The sequence below is a fragment of the Lipophrys pholis genome (assembly GCF_963383615.2).
Source record: "Lipophrys pholis genome assembly, chromosome: 17".
In the NCBI taxonomy this organism is placed as follows: domain Eukaryota; kingdom Metazoa; phylum Chordata; class Actinopteri; order Blenniiformes; family Blenniidae; genus Lipophrys; species Lipophrys pholis.
Genome location: NC_137643.1, coordinates 5,614,336 through 5,640,112, shown reverse-complemented (window position 1 = coordinate 5,640,112; position 25,777 = coordinate 5,614,336). Strand labels below are relative to the sequence as shown.

At 41.6% G+C, this 25,777-nt stretch overlaps 2 protein-coding genes across 7 annotated transcripts in view; one reads left to right on the top strand and one right to left on the bottom strand.

The window, feature by feature from the left end:
• LOC308122752 (voltage-dependent calcium channel gamma-6 subunit-like) overlaps positions 1-18,907 on the top strand; it is a 45,896-nt gene extending 26,989 nt beyond the window's left edge. The window contains exon 9 of one of the 5 annotated variants that reach the window (XM_080484810.1): positions 16,943-18,907. The gene's annotated coding sequence lies outside the window, so the exon portion shown is untranslated. Of the gene's footprint in view, positions 1-2,915; positions 3,247-16,942 lie in introns of those variants that run through there. The other 4 variants (XM_080484807.1, XM_080484803.1, XM_080484809.1 and 1 more) reach the window with 4 other exon arrangements.
• On the bottom strand, positions 976-23,527 carry LOC308122751 (voltage-dependent calcium channel gamma-4 subunit-like). Of its 2 annotated transcripts, XM_080484800.1 has the most exons (6): positions 23,390-23,527; positions 14,711-14,985; positions 8,858-9,109; positions 5,802-5,885; positions 2,860-3,000; positions 976-1,881 (listed from the first exon to the last, which is right to left on the bottom strand). In XM_080484800.1, the coding sequence occupies exons 2-6, from the start codon at positions 14,739-14,741 to the stop codon at positions 1,022-1,024; spliced, it is 1,368 nt and encodes a 455-aa protein (XP_080340926.1). In that variant the 5' UTR covers positions 14,742-14,985; positions 23,390-23,527; the 3' UTR covers positions 976-1,021. The 2 variants fall into 2 exon arrangements, with proteins under 2 accessions (XP_080340926.1, XP_080340927.1); XM_080484801.1 differs by lacking the exon at positions 23,390-23,527 and having other exon boundaries at positions 14,711-15,065.
• Positions 23,528-25,777: the final 2,250 nt, after the last annotated feature.

Genomic DNA, 25,777 nt, shown 5'->3' with positions numbered 1-25,777 from the left:
CCTCATTATAGGCTTAAAATGTATTATTTTAATCATAATTAACGAAACATTTCATATGATTCTGTGAAGACTGCAGAAACTTCAGCTCTGATGAAGTTATTTGCCCAGATGGGTGTCACGCTGCAGTAAGAATCTGGGAAGTTTGGCGGTGGGAACGGAGGCGTTCAGGGTGGAACTCAGAGTCCGCGGCTGTTCCTATTCTCCAAGATTGTGGTAAATGCCCATCTGTCACTGTAATTACCTTTGAAGACACACAATGAAAAATAAATAGCTCACAGTGTGGCAGCTTTCTCTGATGTGTGTGTGTGTGTGTGTGTCAGTAGGTTAGTCTCTCGGGACCGGAGGTTAAGCAGATACTGTTGACCTGCAATTGGCAGGCAACTCGTCCCGTAGCAGATCATTACTTGGCAAAATATGACCGTCTGCAGCACTCTGTTCCCCTCAGAGCAGAAATGTAAGAGAGACTTGTGGTTCATACCATCTGGCCACTTTTTAACCAACGTTATTTGTGAAGCGTCAAACTGTGAGACAATTTAGAAGAACACAAAGTAAAGCTTCAGTCGTGGTGCATGATGAAAAGAGGCCCTAAAACTGGGAATTCTGATTAGAAAGAGCCAATTCGGAATAAAATATTATTCCATGAAGAAGAACAAAGCATCCTTCTGTGTTCTCTTGTAGCAATTGTTAAATAAATGATAATGCTTCGCACTGCAGTTTTGTATCACTAATGAACGTCAGTTGCACCACCGCTGTTAAAAGTGGTGAAAAGATTGTTTCAAATTTTCAAAGTCATGACCATTTTTCTTCGAGGCAGTGGTCAAAAAGCTGTGGTATTTGATGGCTGTTTATGATGTTGGGAGTATTAATGGCAGCGAGATACCTCAGGCTCAAAGACAGAAACTTTGCCGTTGAAATGTCACCCACACATTTCCAGCACTACTCTTTCGTGGAGTTTTTTGTCTTTTTTTTTTTTTTAAGTTTACATTAATCTCTTTTTACCCTCTTCACCTCCTCTGAGGTTTTAAACTGGCGTAGTTTTCCTGTTGAGTGTGTCTGAGTTGCTGTCGCGGTCCCGTTTGGCTGTGAGTCGGTCCAGGGTTCCCACGTTGCCCCTGTCCCTCTCCATGGTGGCAGTGGAGATCGGGGCCGTCTGGGCCGGTGCTGTGGCGGACGTCGAGGTATTCAGCGGCGCCGTATTTTGGGCTACAGCCGCCGCCGCTGCCGCTAGGTTTGATTTGGAGTGAGACGGGAGCGTGCCGCTACTGATGGGTGCGCCCCCACCTCCGCTGCCTCCGCCTCCACTCCCGCTGCCACTGGAATCCTTGGGGAAGTAGTTGTGGAGCTGGTAGAGCGTGGCGCGGTCCACGGTGCCGTAGAGGGGCGGGGCTCCTCCTCCCAGGCTGCCCAGCTTGGAGTCCCTCGACAGGGTGTACATGGAGATGTCGCCACCTCCTCCGCTCCCGCCGCTGCTGGTGTGGTGCGGGTTGGGCAGAGTGGCCACGGAGAACGGCGGGGCGGACGGCGGCAGGCTGAAGGTCTTGGACGCCCCGATGGGCGAGGTCTCCTGCGAGCGCGGCGGGTCGGTGGAGCGGGAGCTGGAGCGGGAGCGCCGTCGGAATCGGTAGCTGGGCAGTCGCAGCATGGCGTGCGTGGTGCTCTTGAAGAGGTCGGTGCGCGAGCGGCAGCGCAGCTCCTTGTTCTTCTCGATGTAGATGTTGACGGCGAGGACGCCGACCATCTCGGCCAGGATGAAGGACAGGCCGCCGAAGTAGAAGGACCAGCCGTAGGAGTAATGCCACTTCTTGTCCTCGTCCTTCTTGGGGGAGATGTCGCTCAGTGCTGCAGAGATATACACGATCACGCCGATGATGTTGCTGAGGCCTGAGAAGAGAGAAAGACTCGTCACTGCTCCTCTGAGACAAGTTCACCTGCAGCTTCATTAAACTGCACTGCAGGCAGAGACACTGCACTTGTTTTCATCCAATTATACGAAGAAGAAGCTGAAGCAGCATGAATCCCAGTTCACATTAAGACGTCCACTGATGACTGCTTTTGACTGATATTTGTGAAAATGCAACATTTACTTTAATTGAAGAACCCAAGGATCAATATATTAATTATATATAGATTTTTGGCAGGTCTACATCATGTCACATTGGTTCTGTTTCCGGCCATTCACTAACTCGTCTTTCAGATCTAATCTTGCCTCGCTTTCTGTTTGCCATCTGAGCTGACTTCCCTTCCTCCCTGGTTAACACGCTGTTTACTGATGTGTCCGGATGTTCACTTGACTTTTCACCTCATCCCAGGTTCTGTCTTGCCTTTGTCGTTTGGTTTTCACATTCACCAGGTTTGAGATTGTAATTCTGCTTCTGATTTGACCTTTCCTACTTCGACTTGCAAATGAACTTCTCATCAGTCAGCCACAACATTATAACCACCTGACTGATATGATGGTTATAATGTTGTGGCGAGGAGCTGGAGAACAACAGCTGGACTCAATAATAGTGCATAGTTTAGTACAGATGCAGTTAAAATATACATCTTAAAGTGTAAACAGCAGGACTTAATGCTGACTGTAGTTAAAGACGAGTGTTGATACATCACTATGGTCTGAATATTAACTTGTGTGTACTCACAGGAGCCATCATATAAAAGAAACCCGTCAGTCGTCATAATATAAATGCTCTTTTGTTCGAGCCCTGTTTGATTTATGACACCGGCAAGTTGGTGTTCCGATAAAAATACGGGACAAAGTTTTTCTCTGAACCGCGCGCGTATCCAGGAGAAAGTTTTCTTCCACCTATCAAGAGAAGCACTGAAGTCTCTGCCAAAACAACAGCAAAGCTGTAGTCTCACCTGCGGCTACAAAGAGGATCCCTCCGCCGAGAATAATGTTCCTTTTGCTCTTGTAGAAGCTGCTGGAGGCAACACACACTCCACCCAGGAGGAGCAGGATGGCACTGAGGATGGGGAAGATGCTAGAGGCTCTCACCACACCTGCAGACAACGGCGTCATTCAGAGTCACAGTTATTTACATCTGATCTCACATGATGTACATTTTTACAGTATTAGTGCATTAAATATGTATTGGTTTCTGAGGCTCGACAACTATCAAAAGGTGCAACGTGAAACAGCTTTGTGACACTTCTGGGGAGAAAAAGTGTTACTGAACAACAGCTGCGACTTTCCGTGTTCAACATTTTACTTGTATAATACAGAATGAGCCTGGTACAGGAAACAACATACAAATGTATTTTCTTTTAACTCCGTTAATCCACAGCGAGGTCTTTTTGAATTCATACAAACTGATTTTGGAGGACAGTGGCCTTCTACGAGCAGGAATTCACACTACAGACTGGTTTAAAATGCTCCGACACACTCAGCTGCTCTTCCAGCTTCCTGCAGTGCTTCTTAATGGCACATTTGTCAACTTTTCATTTTTTCATACTTTACTGATCCCTCTCGGGGAGCTTTTTCCTCCACATCCTATTTCTAGGAGCAGGCTGCCATGGTGCGGCGCCCGGGGAGCTGCTGGGGGTGAAGGGTCATACTCAGTGAGCCGCACTGGTGACCTGTCAGCTGCGGGATTTGAACCTGCAGATTTCCAGTCCTCTTTAACGTCTAGGCCTCCACTGACTGATAATTCGTTTGAGAGTAGGTAAACAGTTAGTGTTTTAAAGAGGTGTGGGTGACGTGCATTAAAGCGAACACCAACAAACAGCCGTCACTCTCTGATCTGAGAAACGTGGCTACCAACGAAAAGAAAATCCTCTATTGTACATCCTTCTGCAGACACCTCAAACATATAAGCAGTGTAGATAAGAAAGAGGTATTGTAGAAGATTAAAATGCTGAAAAGCTCCATCGCAGGCAGCGGCACGGAGAACAGCAGAGCCTTCAAATTTTCAAGGTGACTTTTCAAGCTGCTGCTGTTTGCAGTGACGAGCACACACTTCCAGCCAGAGATGTTGCTGCATAGTATTCTCTGAATTTTTTATTTTTTTTAATAACCGAAAAAAGAGCAATGTCAGGGGTCCTATGCCTCTTCAGCTCAATATATGGTTTATTTGATAAGCAGCTGATGGGAAAGATCGCTGTGTAGAGTTTAAATAGAGAGTTTTGTAGTAATTTTCTGACCTCGGGGACGCTCGGATGAGAAACACTCGAGAGAATAATGAGTCATGAAATTAAGCAAGTCCCACTTCCAGTGAAGTAGGATTTTTAGTCCTCTTTTGTTTGTTAAAAGTCGAGCTGAAACAATTAGTATCATAACCATCTGACAGAAAATGACAGAAATAGGCAAAAATGTGACAGAATTTAGTTTTCCTTGTATCTGTCAAACTGAAAATGTACTTTTGGGAATATAACGTTAACGAACATTTTAACATCTCCACATTTTGGGGATTTCAAAGACAAAACGATATGTTGAGTTAGACAGAAAAATGTTGTATGTCAAAAACATAAAATAAATGTTGTGCAACTTACTAAAACAGTACTTGATTTGAAATAGCACTGTTTACTAGTGACTGAAAAAAACCCTACTAGTTCCAAAGGAAAGTATCTATTGTGTTAATTGGGACCGTCTCAATCAGGCCCAGTTTACATGACAATGATTATAAGTGAAAACGCTAACTACACTTTTTTTTGGGGGTGTTTCTGCTGTTTGCGTGTAAAGTAACATAATTCTCAAAACGCTGCTGTAAAAAAACACAACGTTTCTGAAACGAAAATGGAAAAACGAAGCATTTCTACTTGAAATGTTTGGGCATTAGTTAAAGGAAAAAAGTATAAAATACATTTCTTGACTTTTCTCCTATTTGAGTATGTATTATAATGAGCATGCTGTGTTTTCTTTAACAGATTAATGATCTAATGATGCCAAGAAGCAGCAACTAAACAACAGAGATGATTGTATACAGTTAATTAGCTCCTCCTCAAGTAAACAGGAGCTTAGGGACACAGTAACAATTAAGACAACAGCTTGTCTCCCTAAGCCAACAGTAACCTTAGTACAGTTGAACAGTATCACTTATCTTCACTAATATTTTCACAACAGTAATTAATTATTTTACTGTAATTGCATCAAGTTGTGGCATTACTTTCCATATGCTTCATTCTGGATCTGTATACAAAATGTCCTCTCTGCATCCAGGGTTTTACTGTCTTTTTACATAAACAACAGAAGCCACGAGGATTAAGAAAACACTCTACGAGATCCCATTCAGGATTTCTCTAAACGTTTATGCAGCTGTCTGTACAGACCCAAGAAGTCCTTGTTGCAAATAAATTCAGACACGTGATTTTTCAATAAGCATCTCATCCCGCTCCACAGAAATGAACATATTTGTATAATATATAGCCGGGGCCTGCACTTTGGAAAGCAAAAGGTTGAGAGCTGCAGGAACTGAATCTGCAGCCACAATGGAGGCAGGATGTGAAACCTGAATCCTGAGCTGAAAATAATCCATTAGTGAAGGCTGTTCTTTCAATCCATCTGTGAGGAAAAACACTTTCTGTACACCCCCAGACTCCCAACCTCATGCACCTGGACACACACATACACATGGAGACACACACACGCACACACACACACACACACACGTGCACCTTCAGAAACACTGTGCTTGAATCTGACATCCGTGCATTGATGTCCGCCCACCATCCCCTTCTGTCCTCTCTGTATCTGCGTGTGATAGAGACTGCAAATGTGTGTGTGTGTGTGTGTGTGTGTGTGTGTGTGTGTGTGTTCGTATTATCTAATGTCTCTATAGCTACTGTGTGTTTGTTGTGTCACTCACGCAGCAGATATTCTGCAGCATCTTGATCGTAGTCGGCGTCGTCGGGGAAGTGGTTGATCTGGGAACACACGCCCCTCTTTAAGCCTGAAGAAGAGGGAGACGGAGGAAGATTAGGGAGGGTGAAGTTTGAGGGAGATGAAGCGCGTCGGAAGGAGTAGAAGTTACGAGGAAGAGAGGCAGAAATGACACAGAAAGACAGAGACGTGCATATGGATGAGGCAGCTGAGGCTAAAAAGACAACTACATAGGAAAGGGAATTTTTGAAAACTGGTGGAGAAAGTAGTTCGAGAGGAGGGAGAGACATACGAAGAGGGTGAAGACAGTGAAAGACATGAAGGTTTTGTTGAGGGAGACAGATAACAGACGCACTGATGATATACTTTTGCTGAATCTCATGATACTCTCATGCCTTTAGCCAGCGTTGTGCACAGATATTTTAAAAGGCAGTGGCCTTTATATATATATATACACTGTGTATATATACAGTATATGCACACAGAGTCACCATGAATGGACGCAGTGTATTGACGTGCGTCACAACGTCACACCTTAAATGTCAAATTGAAGCCGTGAATCTAAACTTCCTTGTAGGCGCAATAACAATACTTGAATTTTAATGACAGCCGATTTGCTTAAACAGACCAAAATAGCATGTGATTTGGAACAAACATATGCAACCTGAGTGAATCAGTCAACAGACTGACCCACACAGTTGACAGCTCACTAATGTGTCACTGCAGGACTGCAGTAATGCAGCTCCGTCTACATTATTAAGACAAGATACACTGAGAGAGAAGGTTACCCTTTACTTCTGATGGGAACATTTTTTATAAATTCATCATGTGATTTAAAGTTTCTGATTCAGGACTACTGACAGCATAATGCAGATATACTGGATACTCACAAGCGCGTTGTAAATTTTTATATTTTATATCTTTAAACAGTCTTGCACCTGGCTCCATCTGAAAATCTGCCTGTGTACATGCCCCGCTAAGCTCCCCGAGTGGTGTTTGGAGCGACTGATGACTTTGGAACGTCAGTGAATGGCACAGCTGATAGAAGAGGTGAAAATCCCCTCTGAAAACACAAGCTTCATACTACAAAATTAAGAGCTTTCACCAATTAAAGACCGTTCTAAATTGTTTCTTAACTCACGTTTTATACTTAGAAAGTCAAGAAATGTTCCTCTATGGCATGCAAATGTGACAAAAACTTCTGACTGTGATGCTCTGCTTTTATAAATATTATTCTCCAATTTATATATAATATATATAGTGTTGATTTATGCAACTGACATTTTGATGCAATTTATCTCTTGTGCAGGATGCTGACAAACACAAATTAAGTAGTTTGTGCACCAAAATCAGTGTCGCTCAGATCTCTATGTACATATAAATCCTCCAGTTTGAACAGTAACAACAAATATTGACCTGAAAAAAATAACAAAAAAAAAAAAAATCAAATCAAACCTGGTAAAAAATACACAACAAATAAGAAGCATTAAGCTTAAAAAAACTTGGAAAAACAAAAAAAAGCAAAAAGGTTTCTCTGCATTATTCAGTAAAAATCAGATGCATCATCATATTAAATGCACGGTGCTTCCCTCCTGCACTGTGCATAGCACCTGATGTTCCAGATCGGCGTGTAGCCGAAGAATTTGACTCGGAGCTGCGAGCTGCACCTGCTGCTCCACAGTCTTGTCATTTTGTATTTTCAGTGGGTGACAGCAGGGTGCACCGCGGCCTCGGGTTACATCAGGTCTCACTGCAGACATCCGGCATATGCTGCCGGTCGCTGCTGCTCGCTCCATCCCGCCTCAGGAATATTCTTTCAATCACAACAGTTTACCTCGACTTATTTCAACATTTCCGCACTTGCAACACAAGAAAGCCACAAGCCCACAAGAAGACAAACAACAACAACAACAACACTCTTGTCTAAACTGTAAGTGCGTCTGTCAGGTCATCCACCCTCACAAGCTCCCTTACAAATGTGCAATTTCCCAAAAACCAAGCTGAACTATTTGTGCAAGTTACAGTAAAAGATAAACAAGTACTTAATTAACTAGATGAGGAGGAACCTTAACTAAAGTCATTAACAACAGCAGCACCGAACTCAACGTTTATTTAATAGTTTCTGTGTTTTTCTTGTTTAGGAAAGGGTTAAGATACATTCACTAAAGATGAAAGCTTTCAGTGAGTTCAAACTGTATTGTAATCTTTATTATATTAATATTATACCGTTTTAAATGCTCGCACTACAATAGCTACAAAGACTAAGTGGTTACTCATGAAACTTGCAAAAAAGGCAGAGAAGAACAATGTTATGAGACCCTCAATATTAGTCGAAACTAAGAGATTAGTGCATTAAAAGCTCAATACGGCAACTGCAAGAGCAAAGAATGCACAACAGGTTCATTTCAAAAAAATAAAAAATAAATCTAATTTCATATTAATTAGTCTAGATCAGACATGTGGCGAATTATTGGTTTTGCTGGTGAATTGATGAGGAAGGTCATATGGATTTATATGGATTAAAGGAAGTTCACAGAGAAACATAGTTTGTTGACAGATGTCATACATCCTTGTTGTAGAATTTCTCAGTCACAATTTGGTCAGATGGCATGGATTATATTCTTGTAACCCTCAAAATGACCAGTTTACCATCCCTGGACTAGATGTCCTGCTTAAAATGTAATTTGTTTATTCATTGTTTGTAAAGAGGACTGTCGTATTGCAGCTGCAGATGTTTGCACCTGACCGATCCCATTATGTCTTCCTCATAAATGACCTCATGAAGACCTCAGCAGGTTAAAGAGCACGTCAACAACGCGGGCAAATGTGAAGCCGTATATATCACACTGGCAGTGTGTATGCGCACGTGACCGTGTTAATGAGTAAGCGGAACACCTACTTATGTCTGTTCTGGTTACACTGACCCCAACAAGAGCCGGCAGCGACAGACACATGAGAAAACATGCAAACGCACCATGCATGTGAAGGTTTCTGTGCTCGCGAGAGCATCCATGACGTGTGCGTGCACGAGCGGCCGCGTACCTTCCAGGCAGCAGATCCTCCAGAGGCCCGAGTGCGTGAGCGCCCCGGGGTCTTTCTTGTCCTTGTTGTTGGAGTCGTCCTGGGAGGAGTTGGCCGTGCTGTTGCAGATGAAGGCGCGGGCGTACAGCCAGTAGTCGGTGCCGATGGCGACGGTCATCAGGGCGAAGGCTGCGAAGGCTCCCATGGTGGTCAGCAGCACCTGGATGCCCCGCTCGCACCACACCATCGCTGGGCGGGGAAGGAAACTGATATCTGGAGACGATACGGACAACGACTTCAACAAGGAGAAACTGTGAGCTCTGATACTTCTAACATTCAGGGAGAACCTTCTCCTGATCGCCACACCACCATCTTGATCACTGTTACGCTTTTAGTAATTAATATTACCAATAACACAATGTACTCAACAGTTAGCCCATGTTTTATTCTCAGGACTGTTGTGAAACCTCGGAAAATGTTGATTTAATGGCGACAACGCAATTTCTGTCTTTGTCTTTTGAGTTTTACACAAGATGTTTCCTTTTTAACCTTGACACACGAGCGCATACTCTTTTGTTGTAATGTTTTACAGCAGAACATTTGACTGTCCTTGACCAATAAGCCTCCTTAGACGTTAAAGTGTCATCAGGCACGTTTCGAGTGAATATGCAGCATTTTTTGCGTTTTCAGTACGGAAAAGTTTCGCATTTAGATTTTCAAGAAATCCAAATGAGCGAAAGCTCATCACAAACCACATTTTAATAAACATCCATTCATGTGAATGCTTCATTGTGACTCATGCTCCTTTCTTAATTAGATTTTCTCATATATCCCAGAAGGCGCAACGATTTACAAATGAGATTCCAAAAATGGGCATGCAATCAGTTCTGTATGTTCAATTTATGCATTGAACTGTCAAATATTTATCCACTGAGAGAGGTGGTGTCCCTTACAGGCTGCTGTAGGTGACAGACAGGAGCCGCTGATGGGATCCAGGCTTCCTGCAGCATCCTGTGTGAGCTCACCGAGGAAACTGGTATTATAAAAAAGACTGTACGTTCGCACACACAGCCTAGAGCAGTGAAGAATTGTTGGCAGCCAAAGAACAAAATGCCTCGACCTCGCTGTATCAACAAAAATATAAAACTTCAAATATTGTTGCGAAACTGAACTCAGGAGGGTAGTGGATCAAAATATATGGTGAAGGAAAAAAGAATCTGCGTTTTGTGGCTTTGCTCAGCAGCCGGTGGTCACATTCCAATCCGACCTTTATCCAACACAAATCAAAGACTTTCCCATTAAGAGATAATAAATGACAAAATTAGGAGAAACAGAAGGAAACTGTCATGAGAGAAGCCATAAATGCTGTGGAGGACGACGAGAGAGAGAGACTTCAAGGTTTTCTTTTTTTGCACGCGTAAGTTAAAATAAGAGGCGAGAGGACGAGGAGACACGAGTGCAGAAGAGTGGAAAGGAAAAGAGGAGAGAAGAGACATAAATCTGAGCTCAGAGGTGAGCGGAGAGGGGCGACAAGAGGAAAATTGAGATACAACACGTCTGTTGTGCTTCAGGAAACATAAATGGAAGTGCAAGGACGGGGGGGGGGGACGGGGGGGGGGGGGTCTTCTGTCTCATATAACCATTTAGCTCCTCCATGAGATTTAACCCTTTATTGTGCTCAGCCACAGTCACAAGCTTTTAACCTTTTCTTGCTTTGATGGTCTGGAAATTTGGATAAATATCTCACGTGTTTCTGTAAAAGTTTGGATGGATGTTTTTGAGCACCACCGGCCTTCTATATAATGTAATATATGCCTTGATTTGAGGTTTGAGCGTAAGTTTAAGAACCTGTTTTATTTATTTTCAAGTTAAATGCATCAATCAGGTGAAGCATGTGGACGGAAAACGTGCAGTAATAACATCTGCCACAATGTTTAGCTTAACACTTTAAGAAAGAGACAGAAAGAAATGCTGAAGGTCACCAGATAACCAGCGACAAGTGATGTACTGGATTTGAAAACATAGTTTTGAAGTTATATAAAGAGTATTTTAAATTAGTTTTAAATACATGTTGTGAAATATATATAAGATTTGATGATCAAGAGTTGAAAGAGCCTTAAACACAAGAGAGGAAACAATCTCAGCATTCTTGACTATGAATGCCGTGTAAAGGGTTAAACAAAGCAATACTTCTGGGGACGAAACTATAAGCCAGGAACATTTTCAATTAACCAGTTAGCCAACGTCACTCGGCCCGGAGCATTTAAACCTCAGTAGCTACAGTTAGAGGGGAGAAACCAGAAGCATGATAATAATCATAATTAAAGTAACATAATGAAAAACAGGGAAGTAAAAAAAAAAAAAAAGAAAGTAAAATAGTGTTTTTAAATGTGGTTTGAAAGAGGACAGACTGAGAAAAATGATTATTTAAAGTTTTTCAATCAATTGGAAAGTGTCAATTGAAGACAGTGCGCAACCAGTGACTGCTGAATATTAATATCCAGATCCTGCACTGTCAAACCTGAAAATCACTGAGTTCGTTTTAGGAATTCAAAACCGAAAATTTCACAGAAGGAGGCAAAACTCCAGAGAGAGAACAAAAAAACTTCAGAAGACTGAGCTCGAGGCGAGAAGGAAAACAGCAGGTAACAAGAAAAGATGACCAAATGAACCGGGAACTCATAAACCTGGACATGGCTCATAGACACACGGGGGAGAAACAAGGCACAGCTGACAACAATCAGGGAATAGGAAGAGGAGAGGGAGAACAGAGGACACCAGGAACCGTGACAAAACGAGATGAAATAACTGGAAACCGAGTGAAGTCGTGTTGTAACGTGAGGTTTTTGGTGATTTGAAGGGCAAAGTAAAGACCAAGTATGAAAGTATGAAACCAGCAGGTGAACATTCTTCAGCTGACGGTTTACTGTCGAAAAGACTGTGAAAAGCAGCTCTGCATTCTAGTTTCTTATATCGTCTGATATTTTCGTGCAACAAACAGATTGGATCGTAATAGAATTCCTCAAAAATCTGGGTTTTAGTCTCTTTAGCAATTATGGGAATGAGGAGGATTAAAGGACTGGAAGTAAGAGTAAATCCCAGAGGCGGCAATGTGATAATGTTTCCCACTCTACCGTTAAAAACTGTGATAAAAAATTTAAAAAAGCATTTCAGTTACTTTCTGTCACAGTCCAAAAGACTGTTTTAGAGGTTAACTGGTGATTCTGCGTGATTGTGAGCATGTGTGATCTGTCCATCGTGTGGATTATCAAAAAACAAAGAATAGAATTTTGTTTTGGACTCTTAGTCCCTCGCTTTTTAAATCGACATAGGCAGGTTCAGAAACTCACTGAAAGCTGCAACCCGTATTCACACAGTGGCTGAAGGAAGGTTAATGTAAACAAATCAATGGCTTGAATAATAGGACCCCCCCCCCCACGCGAGGGCTTTTAAAATGTTTGGCAAATTCAGGCGTCCCGCAGGGCGTTTCAATGGCAACTGAAGTCCCAAAATAACAGGAGACCACTCAGCTGGTTTGACCCTCACAGTGACCCGTCCGATGGAATAAGCATCAGGCGGAGAGAAAGAAAACATTAGTGTTGGTGACGTTGTATCAGTCGGTGTTTTTAACCGTGATCAGTAAAACTACATCAAATTAGATTAAAATGTGGTTACAGGAAAGTTGTACATCACATTTTTAGTCCGATTTACATTTTAACTTTTTTTTTTGAAATATGATTAATTGCTTCTTTTTTTCTTTCTAAATGGGCCACTTTGTAGAATCGTGATTAGCACTTTTGCCTCGCAGGGGGAAATCTCTGGTTCGATTCCGGGCCTCGGGGTCTTCCTTTGTGGCGTTTGCATGTTTTCCTTGAGGATCTGTGGACTTTCTTTGAGTCCAGCTTGGATCAGCTTCAGTCCCCTGGCAATCTGAGTTTAACGGAGCTATACACAAAGATGGAGGGAGGATTCTTGGTGGTGTTTTATCTTTTAAAAAGTGCCACATCTGAGGGTTTTTTACTCACTTGTGTTAAAAAGACGAAACCTGAACAATGACACTTGTTAGAGCCATTGTGTTACTTAACCCTGCAGCATGTCCTCCGACAAATAATGATAAAATATGGAAGTGCACTAAAAAAAATTATAAATATTCTAATGAAGGAAATTTTCTGAGCTTACATGTAGGAGATATATATAGAAAATGTATCCTCGCCTAAAAATATCATAAAATAATGCTTTTTATTGCCTGTAGATCCCAAAACTCTCACCACAAAGCAAGAAGGTTGTTTTCAAATCTGTTCCTTTCCTTGTGGGGTTTGCATGTTCTCCCCGTTTTTGGGTGGATGGGTACAAAAACATGCATTAAAGGCTACAGAAGACGGGAAAACAACTGACATGAAAGTCTGACATCCACTAAAATGTGCCACTTGACATGTAAACGGGACAACGCTTCCCACTGTGAGATCTCCTCTACTCCGAGTAGCTGACAGTCAGTCACAATTATTTTGTTTGTTACATTTTTTTAAAGTGGCTTATTATTTGTATTAACCTCCTGATCCTTCAAAAATAATTTTTAGTCTAGTTTTACTTAAACTCCAGACTGGTTACTTGAAAGTAATTTAGTCTCCGATGCAAATTATTGTGACAAGTTCATGGTCTGTACCATTCCTGTTGATTAATGATAATGATTTTGGTTAAAAAACAAGAGTTTGAAAATAACAAAAAAAAAAATACCTGTACATTTCAATGTTTGGAATATAAGTACTTCTGGTACCTCTTGATATACTTAATGAGTTTTTTGGTTAAATTCACTGAGCAACCAACAAAAAGAGCTCACTTCGCAGATTCACCATGAAATCCAGTGAAAATTACGTGAAAAGCAGATTATTGATCACATCAATGTGGCAGCAACAGGTTTTCTCTCCTCTCTTCAAACTGTTAGTAACATGCAACTTAAACTTAAGATGATTTTCACTATAGGACTGTCTAATAAACGCCTCGAAGTGACGTTTTATAAAAGAAGGTCATTGTGCATTAAATTCTGTTGCAGCCAGTGTGGACAACAAGCGGTGACACTGCCTTGCGTGTTCTCACTGCGCTTCATCCTGATTGGCCAGTTTCATTATTAAAAAAAAAAAAAAAAAGAAGGATAAATATTGTTCAGAGCAGATTCCAGTCAGTGTGAAAAAAACCCAAAACAATTAAGACTGAACGACATGTCAAGTGTCAGGCAGGTTATTTCCACACTGCAATGAGTGTTTCAATTATAGTTATCTTTTTTTGAATTGCATTTTTATTGACAAAACGAAGCCCACTGAATTTTCCAGTCTGTACCGCTCGTATGTCTGCCGTCTCTGATCTCTACATGAACAAACATTCAGCTTGGTTACACTCATGCCAGCGCAGATTAATCGAAGTCGCTTCTGAATACAGACAGCTGCACACAGCTGGACCCGTGTGTGTGTGTGTGTGTGTGTGTGTGTTCACGCTCACTTGTGATGTTTTGTGTTTGAATGTTCTGGTATATTTGTGTCATATGTGATTATTCATGCATACAGGAATCCACGTGTGTGTTTCCCGTTCATGCACATCAGCCTGTTCGTGTGTGTGTGTGTGTGTGTGTGTGTGTGTGTGTGTGTGTGTGTGTGTGTGTGTGTGTGTGTGTGTGTGTGTGTGTAAGGTGGTTTTCGGTGTGATCACATTCATGTGTGTTTGTTTATGGTTGGATGTCCATGTATATATGTGTCATATAAATAAGTAAACATGCAAACAAGAATCTGGTTGTTTGTTAGAAAATCAGCCTGTGTGTGTGTGTGTGTGTGTGTGTGTGTGTGTGTGTGTGTGTGTGTGTGTGTGTGTGTGTGTGTGTATTACCTGAGGGCATGTTTCTCCCTTTTGCCTCCATCTCCTCTGCCTCCTGCTGATGCTGTTCTTCTTCTCCTTCTTCTTCTCCTCCGTCAGTGAAGAGCGCTCCGTAGCCCCGGTCCGAGCCGCCTCCATCCACCGTTTATCCTTCGCTTTTCTCGATCCTTCCTCTTCTCTCCTTCGCTCCACTTCGTTTCTTTCTTTTCGTCCTTCTCCAACTCTTTTTTCTTCCCCTCAGCTTCTTCTCTTTTTTTTTTTTACCTTCAGCACTCCTTCGCTCCTTTCTGGCAAGTAAAAAGAGGGGTGGGGGGGTACTTCACTTCCTCTCCTCTCATTGAATTGTCATGGCAGTCATCTTAGCTACAAAGAGAGGCAGGAGAGAGGTGGCAGTGAGGGCGGCGGTGGGGGGGGGGGGGGGGGGGGGGGTAAAGTGCAGGAGAGAGAGGGGGGGGCAGAAAGAGAGGGACAGCGGCAGAAGATAAGCGAGGGAAGCGCGAAAGAAGGAGATGAGAAGATGAGATGGGGTGGGCGGGGAATCGATTAACGAACGTGACACGAGTCTTCAAACCTGAACAGGAAGCATCTCTCAAACAGGCATGTTTTCTATAGGAGGACGACACCGTGTCATGCAACGACAAACAAACTGGAACTGTATCAGTGGCAAAAACGGAGAGAGAGAGAGAGAGAGAGAGAGAGAGGTGGAGATATCAAGCAATACAAAAAAAGGCGATGGGAGAGAGCGTGCTCTATTTCATTGCCATGGCAACAGTGAATTCCAAAGTCTATGGTGAAGCTGGTGTGTGTGTGTGTGTGTGTGTGTGTGTGTGTGTGTTGAGGGGAGTAGAGGGATGGATGTAACAGCTGAGAGGATTTTACTGATTAAAAAAAAAGAGGGAATTACACGGCTAATATGGAGGCAAAAAGATTGTACGTGTGGAGAGCTGTACATGTATTATCTAGAGTTGTGTGTGTATAATTAGATGTGTGTGTGTGTGTGTGGTGTAATTTGTGTATGCATACTCGTATAGGTGCACTGACTGATCAGTGAGTGCGTGATGACATTTGTGTCCTACTGGAGGATTGTGTGTGTGCGTACGTTGATTTGTGTTTATGCAGTTTATACACGCGTACTTAGATTTATGCAAACACTGACGTGGCAGTGCGTGAAATGTGTGTGTCGTCACTGAGATCTGCGAGTGCGAACTTGGATTTGTGATGCACTTCATGTGAATACTTAGAGTCAAGTGTATGAACATTTGGATGTGCGCACCAAAATGTGTGCATGTAATCAGATCTGCGTGTGTGTAATCGTTTTTTTGCTGATATTTGTGGTACAAGCACCTGTGAAATGTCTGATCTCCACCTTTTGGCTGCAAGTCATTGCAGATTTTCTTTGGTTCATATTGCAGGATTCGGTCTGTACTGTGTCTTGTTAGTTATACAATAATACTGCATTTGTAACATAAATATCACAAAAAACTGAATGAATACTTTAACGTATTTTTAACAGCCCCAATTATTTCATACCCGGTGGCCACGGGGTAGAAATCAGAAGTACAAAAATCATGAAAAATTGACAAAAATAACAATTATGAAAAAACAACAACACTTGTATTGTAAAGTAGGGGCAAGAAAAAAGGCACTGATTTTTGAAAGGAACAAATCCCTGAGCACACACCGGTGGTATTTACTCCAGAATACACTAGTTACTGCATATCGCATGTTGACCCGATATCGTGCAGCCCCGCTAAACAACCTTCGTTATGACTAAGCGCCACTGTTGTGCATGTCTGTTACACTTTAAGTCACCGCGGACCACCTGAAGCACACGCAACCTGACCGAGCCTGCGAGTCCACACCGAGGGCAAAACGTATTACACAAGCACAAATTTTCTTACGCACACGCACACAGATCAAAATACATGTGGGCTCACAAATCAATCTTCGGCAATAAAGAAGTGTGTGTATTGTGCGCCTGCATGTGAAACGCTTACGTCGTCCTGGTACATGACTGCACACGAGTACTCGAGTACACCAGGAATGAACATTCACAGGGGAGATGACAGGCTCGTGAGTCATCCGTGCTGCGGTCACAGTGTCTCTGCATGTTTCATCTGTACAACTTTCTTCCTCTCGGTGCGACGGCTTAATCACAAGCACTTAACACAGTTTGCATGATCTGAAATGTACAATGCTGATTTTTTCTTTTTTTCTTTCTTCTTCTTTTTTCTCCAACAAAAGCTCATCGGGGCTCGTTGGGATTTGGTGCCTTGCTCAGAGGCGTTCCAGCACAGCAGCAGACTTCCTGCTTGAACCCACGTCCTACATTTCTACCAGCAGAGTAAATCCCCACCAGCACTGACAAAGTGTCTCGTTTTGCTGGTTTTTAAACCATTTCCAAACCAAGGCACAGGAAAAACCCACATGAGAGGAACCTGCAGCAACACAGCAGGAGATCCCAAGTTGCTTCACATCAACGGCACATCCTGAGGCAGTTCTGACCAGAAATATCTGTTTGGAAACACCCGGGAAAAAAAACAACAGTATCTGTTAGAATGCCTTAACACTGCAGGTGTTTATGTTTTACTTTCTTATTGTCCATTAGGAAGAAAAACTAAACAATAATGAGGATTTTACTCGACTACATCATTCAAGAAATATGTAATTCTATTGTGTAATAGGTTCCCTGCATTGATAACCAGAAGATTTGTTTGTTCAGCCAAGATATTCCTTCCAAAACTAGTCAAACCTTTACATAAGTGGAAATAAGAAAATAGAGTTTATTATCCTCATTCTGAATTCTTTGCATGGGCTCCACTGCAGAATAGACTTGATATCCTGCTGCTGGATTTAGAGTGGAGGCCTGGCTGGAATAAGGTCCTCACACATAATGGAACCATTTTCAAAGGGTTCATCGCAACATGTGATAAGAGACTTAGGATAATTGAATGAATCAGTGGAGACATATACATGATATTCATATCATCAACCTGACTAAAGCTCCTGACACGGCCCTGCTTTGGTTTATAGTGACATCCAACCCTATGAGATGAGAATAATATAAGAAATATTCACCGATTCAAATCCTGATTCTTCTATATAGAAATATAGACGTTTGTCTTTTCTTGCTATCATACTACAAGTTATGTTTAAAATTGTGCTTTTATCCTCATTCACTGTTCAGAGTCTTCATTAGCCCTGGTGTCTGTTGGTGTGACACACTTTAATTTGGCTCGTTGCTTTGGAAAAGTATTTTCATCCTGAGGTTAGGAAATCCTCTGTTATTAGCTGTTGTGTCTGTTAGTCAGCAGCCCACTCTTCTGTTCACGTCCAGCTTATCTTGCGATGTTTTGACTTGATGGGAGGAAGCTGGAGGTTCTGGGAACAACCTCAGTTAATGCAGGATCTCTGAAGACGTACTGTTAGGAATGCAAGTTAAACTACGAAACGTTTTGTCACAGAAACGGCTGAACCTGAGGAATCAGGGCGGTACTGAGCATGCTCAGAGAGGATCGGGTCAAATCTAACTCCATCCTGCAACCGTCCTCGTCCCCTCGACATGTCAGTGTTTCTTCTGTCCTCACAACTGGCTGGTAATTCAATGGCAATGACGCATTCAATCAAAATTTTAATACATGTTAGGGAGAACATAATACAGTTAATCTCAGAACCGTTAAACTCCTAAATGAGGTTCTACTTTGAATAGTTAGTTACTGAAGCAGGAAGGTTTTGTTCTCTGGCGCTCTGAGGAAAGTATTTTCTCTGCTGTGACTCGCCGCCGGTATCTTTTATTCTTGATTCGTTGCAGCTTTGATAAGCAAGATTTACAATTCACCTGTTTATGAAAAGAACCCGCATGAGAAATTCTCATCATCTAAAACACGAGCGGGAGTATTTGTTGCTCTCCCACAGGACAGCGCTGCAGTGGAGTCAAGTTAACCCTCGGTAGTAAATGAAAATGACTGGCAGGAATCAGCATCCAGAGAAGATTGTGAGCACACACTGACGCTGGCTGGAACTCGTTAACACCTCCACCCCCACGGCGGAGTGTGAGAAGCAGAAACTAGAGCTGCTTTTGCTGATTTTATTTGGGATTATGAAACTTCCAGGAAGTTTATCTGTGGATTTTGGTCAAGCTCAAGGATTTAAATATTTCTCTTATTGTGGAGCCAACAAATTGAAGAATAAAGTACCTGTGTGGGTTTTCACTATAGTAAGCTTCTTATTTTCATTAAAGGTTGTCAAAGGTGTGGTCTAGACAGTTATTCTTAAACTAAACTCCTGTTTGCTGAAGGAATCTCCGTCCCTCTGCCAGTAACATGAACGATTCATTAGTTTTGTCCACGGTCGCTGGGATTACGCAGCTCGATGAGCAAACGTTCATAGAGTTTGGCTGCACATTTGTGGTTTGTTAAAGCTTATTGTCATTTTTCTATGAATCAGTGGTAATATTCTGATTCTAGAGCGTCTGAATCCATGTAATTAGCACATGCTGCGTTTGCGCTAAACTGCATTTTTTTGTTGACATCCAGACTTTCTAATGTTATTCAAAATAAAAATATATTATGATTGACAATTCTGAAATTGGAATTGATGTGTATTAGTTGGAGGTATTTTGATGAACGGTAACAAACTGCCCCGACTTTAATTTCACACGATAGCTCAAGGGTTTGAAACATGAGGCCAAAACCGGGCCGGAAGAGGCTCCAATTTCAAAGAAAACAAAGATTTTTTTTTTAACAGATTTCTTAAGAGTAGCGGACACAATGCAGCACTGCGACTCGAGCTGAGATATTGGCGATGCTGCGACAGTTGTAGGAGAAGTTTACAGGACATTTCAATGTATTTTACACTAGAAAGTTTGATATAATTGGACTTTCTCTACTGATTTGAAGAATTATCAGTCGTATTTGTTTGGTTTTGTGGAAATAAACATTTTCATAACGTATACTTTGCGCCACAACGCAGAAAAACTTCAATTCAAAAGTTAGGATGGCACTATTTTACCAGTCCGGCCAACTTGAGATGAATATGTATTGTATGCCACATACAGCCTGAACTAAAATGTGCTTGACACCCCGGTATTACAATATTTATATAATTACTTAGCTTTAAATCATCAAATGTATATGTCCACAGTGGTGTAGTGGTCAGCTCTGTCGCCTCACAGTGAGAAAGTCCTGGGTTTTATTCTTGGTGCTCCAGCTTCCTCCAGAAACAGGCATTTGGGGACCGGTTCAAATTAAGTAAATAAAACTGTATGGAAGAAGGATAGATGCATATTTACAGGACCATTTGATTGAAATGCTCATGCTTGAACTACTTACTTGATATTTTCTATAACTTTTATTACATAAAAAAAAAAAAAAAAAAAAAGTAACTCGTAATCATAATGAAACACACGATTTGCAGTAATTGGTGTAACGACACCGAAAAGGCAGATTGGGTGAAGCAAATGCAGACCGACTTAAAACTGCGACTCCTTCCTCTTTTCCCGTCGAACTGCCGGCTGGATTTTCTCGCCATGAGTGCTTTCTATTGTTACGTAGACAGAAAGCATGAATATGGATGTTTCTGCCACAATCAGATGAGGAATTTCAAATGCATCGCATACCCTTCCAGTGAAACCTCACAAAAGTGTGAGGTGGTGAATTGAAGCCCCCCCACCCCCCCACCCACCCCGTATATCTGCAGCAGTCCTTGATGGGCGATTCCCCCCACATTTACACAGCAGCTGAAGATCAGTTCATAACCATGGATGTGCAGATGCAGGACTGATGCTGAACGCTGATAGGTTGATGGCCTTCTTCTAAATCATGCCGGAGAGGTTTAGGAGCTTTTTATGGCCACAGATTGTGCTGAATCTCCTGTCAGGCAGACCAAATGATGACGACCTAAAGGCCTTTTAAATGTATAATGCTGCCATGTGCACAGCGACGCACCGCAGTGCTGATGTGATCCCAAAAGATCAGGAAGGTTTCGATTATACTTCAGTGATTCGTGAAGCAAAATCTAATGAGAGGAGACAAAAAAAATAATAACAATTTTGAGGAAAAAATAAGTAATGTTTTAAAAATATTTGTGTCTTTATGTTTAGGCCTGTTCACCTTGTACAGGTGATTTCATTAACAATGGCAGTGTTTTTATTGTGTGAGCGATCATTCAAATCTTTATTCCAAATTAAGAGGAAGTCATTGCTAAACTTTTCTAACCTTGTAAATCTTTATTTTTTTCTCCAATGTATTTCAAACTAACTGAACAGCAATTTAAATGTTAAAACTTACGAGAAAAAGCGATGCAGTAGGCAGTTTTAGAGAATAGTTCACAGACTACTTTATAAACAAGTATGTAATGTCTCTGTTGTACATTAGGTAGTGCCCGTATTTAATCACTTTACAATCAGTCTGTCTTCAAACCTGATCTGAACATGAACTACTTTAACTACCAACCACAAAGAGGAGCCAGTGATTAAATGGCGTCTATCTACTAATCACAAACATGCTTCAGACATATTTTATTTTTGTTAACCAAGTTTACATGACAATGCTTCAAGGGAAGTTTTGTGAAAACGCATTGTTTTTTGCATTTTTGTTTCAGATAAGTGTGCTTTCTCCCCCGTTTCCAGGGAGACGGAGTTGAAAGATTTTGAAAAAGTTCCACCTTGGGAGCTGCTCTCAAAAAGTCTCGTTTTCAGTTCCTCCGACGGGCCGGCAAGTTTTTTTTGTTTTCACTTGAAAACATTGGTTAAGGTTTTAAAAAAATTAAGCCTTAACCTCCTGCTGCTTATATGAGGGACACAGCACACCATCTTGTGGTGAAAACTGGTATTGCAAGATATAACAGGCTGATGCGAGCTGGATAACTGAAGGACAAAATCGTTGTGACATCAGGACTTTTGATTTGTCTCATTCAATTTGATATTTAAGAAATATTACATGGCATATATCTTTGAGGACATTTAGAAAAAGTGCCCATTTAGCTTGATCCTTGTCTCAGTCAGTTAATGTTTGTTGGCAGTTCAACTGGAATTTCACTTAAGAGTTAACCCAATGGATTAATTTTAATCAGACTTTCTTGTAATGTTGTGTACCCCCCCCCACACACACACACTCATTGCATAATTTTTGCATTTTCTTCAGGAAATTTCTCGAGTTAATTCAATAACAACACAATCTCAGCTTTTACACGCCCCATCTAGTGGCCATTATCAGATTTGCAGCTGGACGTTTCAGCTGTGTATTCAGTATTCATCTTCATGCTTCGTTCTGAGACTCACTGAATGCCCTACAGGACACCCCGGGGTGCCTGCAAACAGTAAACAGCAAGCACAAATACAGGAGGCGGGACATTGTTCATTTGTGCCCAGAGCTGAAAATAACCCTGTGTTTTTCTAGACGGATAGTGGGCATTACCAGAGAGGCTCCCACATGTTGGAAGGGCTGGCTGGAGGCAGCGGACAACACACCGAGGATGAAAGTTCAAGGACAAGCCGGCCACGCTCTGCATCAAGAATGCAGCGATGGTATGAAAAACTGCTGTGAATACAGAGCAGCAGCAGGACGTGGACAAACTGTAGCAGCTTGTTAGGCATTAATATGACAGCAACATCGCCAGAAGAAACCATCAAACACCAGGTAGAGATCGGAGGATGAACATGTCCTGCATTCTGGGTGAAAATGGATCGGAGCTCACGTCCAGTGGGATTTCATTTGATCAATTCACAGTCGTCTCATGCCTCTGAGCAAAGAGAAACAGAAAAACTAACAATTTATAAGTAGAGGAGGGAATAATCCCTGGAGGAGAAAGAAATTTCAATCTGAACCAACAAACATGAGCTGGGACTGAAGAATCACATTGCAGTACTGGAAGCACTCAACATTGTGTGTATGTAGGGGAAAATGAAGAATATTCCTGAATAGGACAAGAAAATATCATAATTATGAGAGAAGTGAAGTGTTTGCCTTTCATTTAGCCACATTTCAACCCTTAACCACCATGTTTAAATGAGATTTTTAATAAATATAAAAGCTCTTAGCCTGATATTAACAAAAATAATGACAACAATGGGTTTCATGTGACTAATTCTAGTTTTATAAATACACTTTCTTGCCAACAAATGAACATGTTTTTATATTTTATAGGATATTGAGTTAATCTTCGTAGGTAAAGCACTGACGGGGTAAACTAAGACAAAAGTGGGATCAGTTTGATGAATATGCAATATTGATCCATCCATCTCAGGTCGACACCTACTGATCATTTCATCAACAGCAAATCTATGCATGCACGGAGAGAACATGCAAACTCCAGACACAAATCCTAACCTGAATTCAAACCAGGGATTTATCTCACTTTCAGGCCAGAGTGCAAACCACCCCACCACTGTGCAGGTTTAGAAACTACAGGAAAGTGTATCCACGTCATGTCTGGAGCCACACTGTGTTCACCTCCTCTGCACTATGACAGTCTGTTCTGAAACCGGAGCACCGGAGCAAAGGACCGAGGAAGATGAAATACGTCTGTTATTCTCGTGATTAGATTATAAATTATAGGATCCAAACAAACCAGTGATCAGAAGTTTCAGTGTCCACGCAGGTTGTTTTTTTTTTGTTTTTGTTAATGCCCCCTTGGTCCCTCATCATCCGTGCAGGCAACTGTTTTTATTTCCTCCAATTAACGCGGTCTTACCTCGTTTCTTCTTCAAACACAGATCTTCTTCCCACCGAGCAGCGATGTGACGCTTCCAATTGATTCTGCTCTGAATTCAGCGCCGGTGCAGAGCGCAGCTCTCCGGTGGCTCTCCAGAGTACAGCGTGTCCATGTGGTGCGCTCCTCCGCCGCTCCAGGCATGCGCAAAAGTGCGCAGCGCATCGGAGCGCGCGCACTGCACAGCCCGGACTGTCTCCGACTGGAACCGCAACCTGTCATCAATAGGTACAGACCGGTTCAGTCAATAAATAGATATTTGAAGTGCATTGCAAATGCTGGAAAACTTACAAAAGTATGTATCTAATGGTTCCGACTCTAGAGAAGGTAAAACTTATTCATGTTAGAAGAAGTTGTGTCCAGATCTTTCCCAATGTAACTTCCTTACCTGAGCAAAATTTACCCAATTAATTTAGTAATTTGGTGGTGGGTGATATGTGCATGCTGTATATGTTTATCAATGTGGATCTGACAGATCAGGTTTCAACAGGTGTTATAGTTTTGAATCATAAACAGGCTAATACAAGGTCACACCTTCTTTTAAACACTGTATATTTTTACTTGAAAGACAAACAAGAGGTTTTGGCTGTTAGTATGATATTATCAGGACAAAAACATAAAAAACATATAAAAGCCAACCTGCTATTCAGCAGGCCGGTTCAACAAATGTGAACTTTAGAAAGTATTACGATGTGAGTAAAAGTCAGAAATAATTACGGAGTAAAGTATTGATAGATATAAAAAAAAGAATTCTACTTACATAGAGGAATGGAGTACAAATACTCAGGATTACTGACACTTTAATATCTATTATGTTATAGAAATAATATAATTGGGATTATTATCTTTTTTTAATTTTTAAGATGCAGATTCTTTTCCTATGAAGGGTTCGGGCTGTTTTTATGTTTTTAGACAAGATTAATCAGCTCAATCTTTGATGTTTAATTTTAGTTTTAAGGAGAAGTTCGTGTTAAAATTCTTATTTCAAGCATACAAATCTTTATAGTTGGACTGGAAAGTCCAATAAACTTGAAAATAACTTACTATATAAGAAGATAAAACACAAGAAAAAGCTGTTTTCTGAATTAGTGCTAGATCTAATGAACTCTTTATTTATGAAAACAAACTGGTCACTTCTTTCTGTCAAGTGATTTTTATTTCCTCTTATATTGAAAGAGACGCCACAAGTAAAAATATCATCTTATTTTACATGCAGGTGTTGAACTTTTAGGTCACGTCAACAGTGTTTCACTGTTTATATCCGAGTTTTATCCCATTTTTATGAACTGTGACGATATGATGAACAGCAATAGCTGTGCAGCATTTGAGAAAGATTCTTTTGTAGTCCGCAAAACATTGGAGCAAAACTTCTCTCACAAATCAGACTGCAACTTCTCATTCGTCCCCTTTTTGTTTAGAACAGGAATTAATGAGGACAAGTGGCTGAGTTACAGTTTCCCTCAAGTCCTTTTGACAATCAAGGATTGAATCAAGCACAGCGGAGGGGAAACCTAAAACATGGTGGAGTGTCTCTTATTGGAAGTTTGATGGAAGGGAAAAATAAAGTTTTCTTTCCGTTGCATTGGACACCAGTCTGCCGGGATTCATGCATCCAGAAGACTTTACAGCAATGTATTCCGAAAGGCATTAAGAGCCGGTTAAATAAACAAATGAAAGGTTAGCGTACAAGTTGATTGTGTAATGACTGTTGGTTTGCAGCAAAGAGAAAAGAAGAAGAAGAAACAAGAAAAAAAGAGGGAAACAAAAGAAGGAAGAAGAATGAGTGTGGAAAGCAGAACCGACAGGTAGAAGGAGACCGCCCTCACAGCTCTAATAGGGAACAGAGAGGCAGCGGATCACAGCAGTGTGTGTGTGTGTGTGTGTGTGTGTGTGTGTGTGTGTGTGTGTGTGTGTGTGTGTGTGTGTGTGTGTGTGTGTGTGTGTGTGTGTGAGAAGGGCAGCTACAGTAATAAAAACGGACGGAAGGGAAATCAATGCCCAGGCCAGAAAGACAAACACTGAGAAATGAAGTCCAGCTCTCATTTGAAGTGACAGTGAAGTTCAGTCGGCCTGAACTCTCCCTGACATTCACTGTCCAGTCGGTTCACTCAGGACTCAGGACTCAGGACTCAGGACTCAGGACTCAGGACTCAGGACTCAGGACTCAGGACTCAGGACTCAGGACTCAGGACTCAGGACAATTATTGCCATTAGAGAATAATCGGCCAAAAGATGTCCGTTGCTTGTTTTATTATCATGAATATAAATATGATTCTCATGTTATTGGCAGATTTGTTTTTACACCCGGTTGATCTGTATCGGCTCATTGTGACTTGAATTCATCGTCTCTGTTTGTTTTCTCGGTTACTG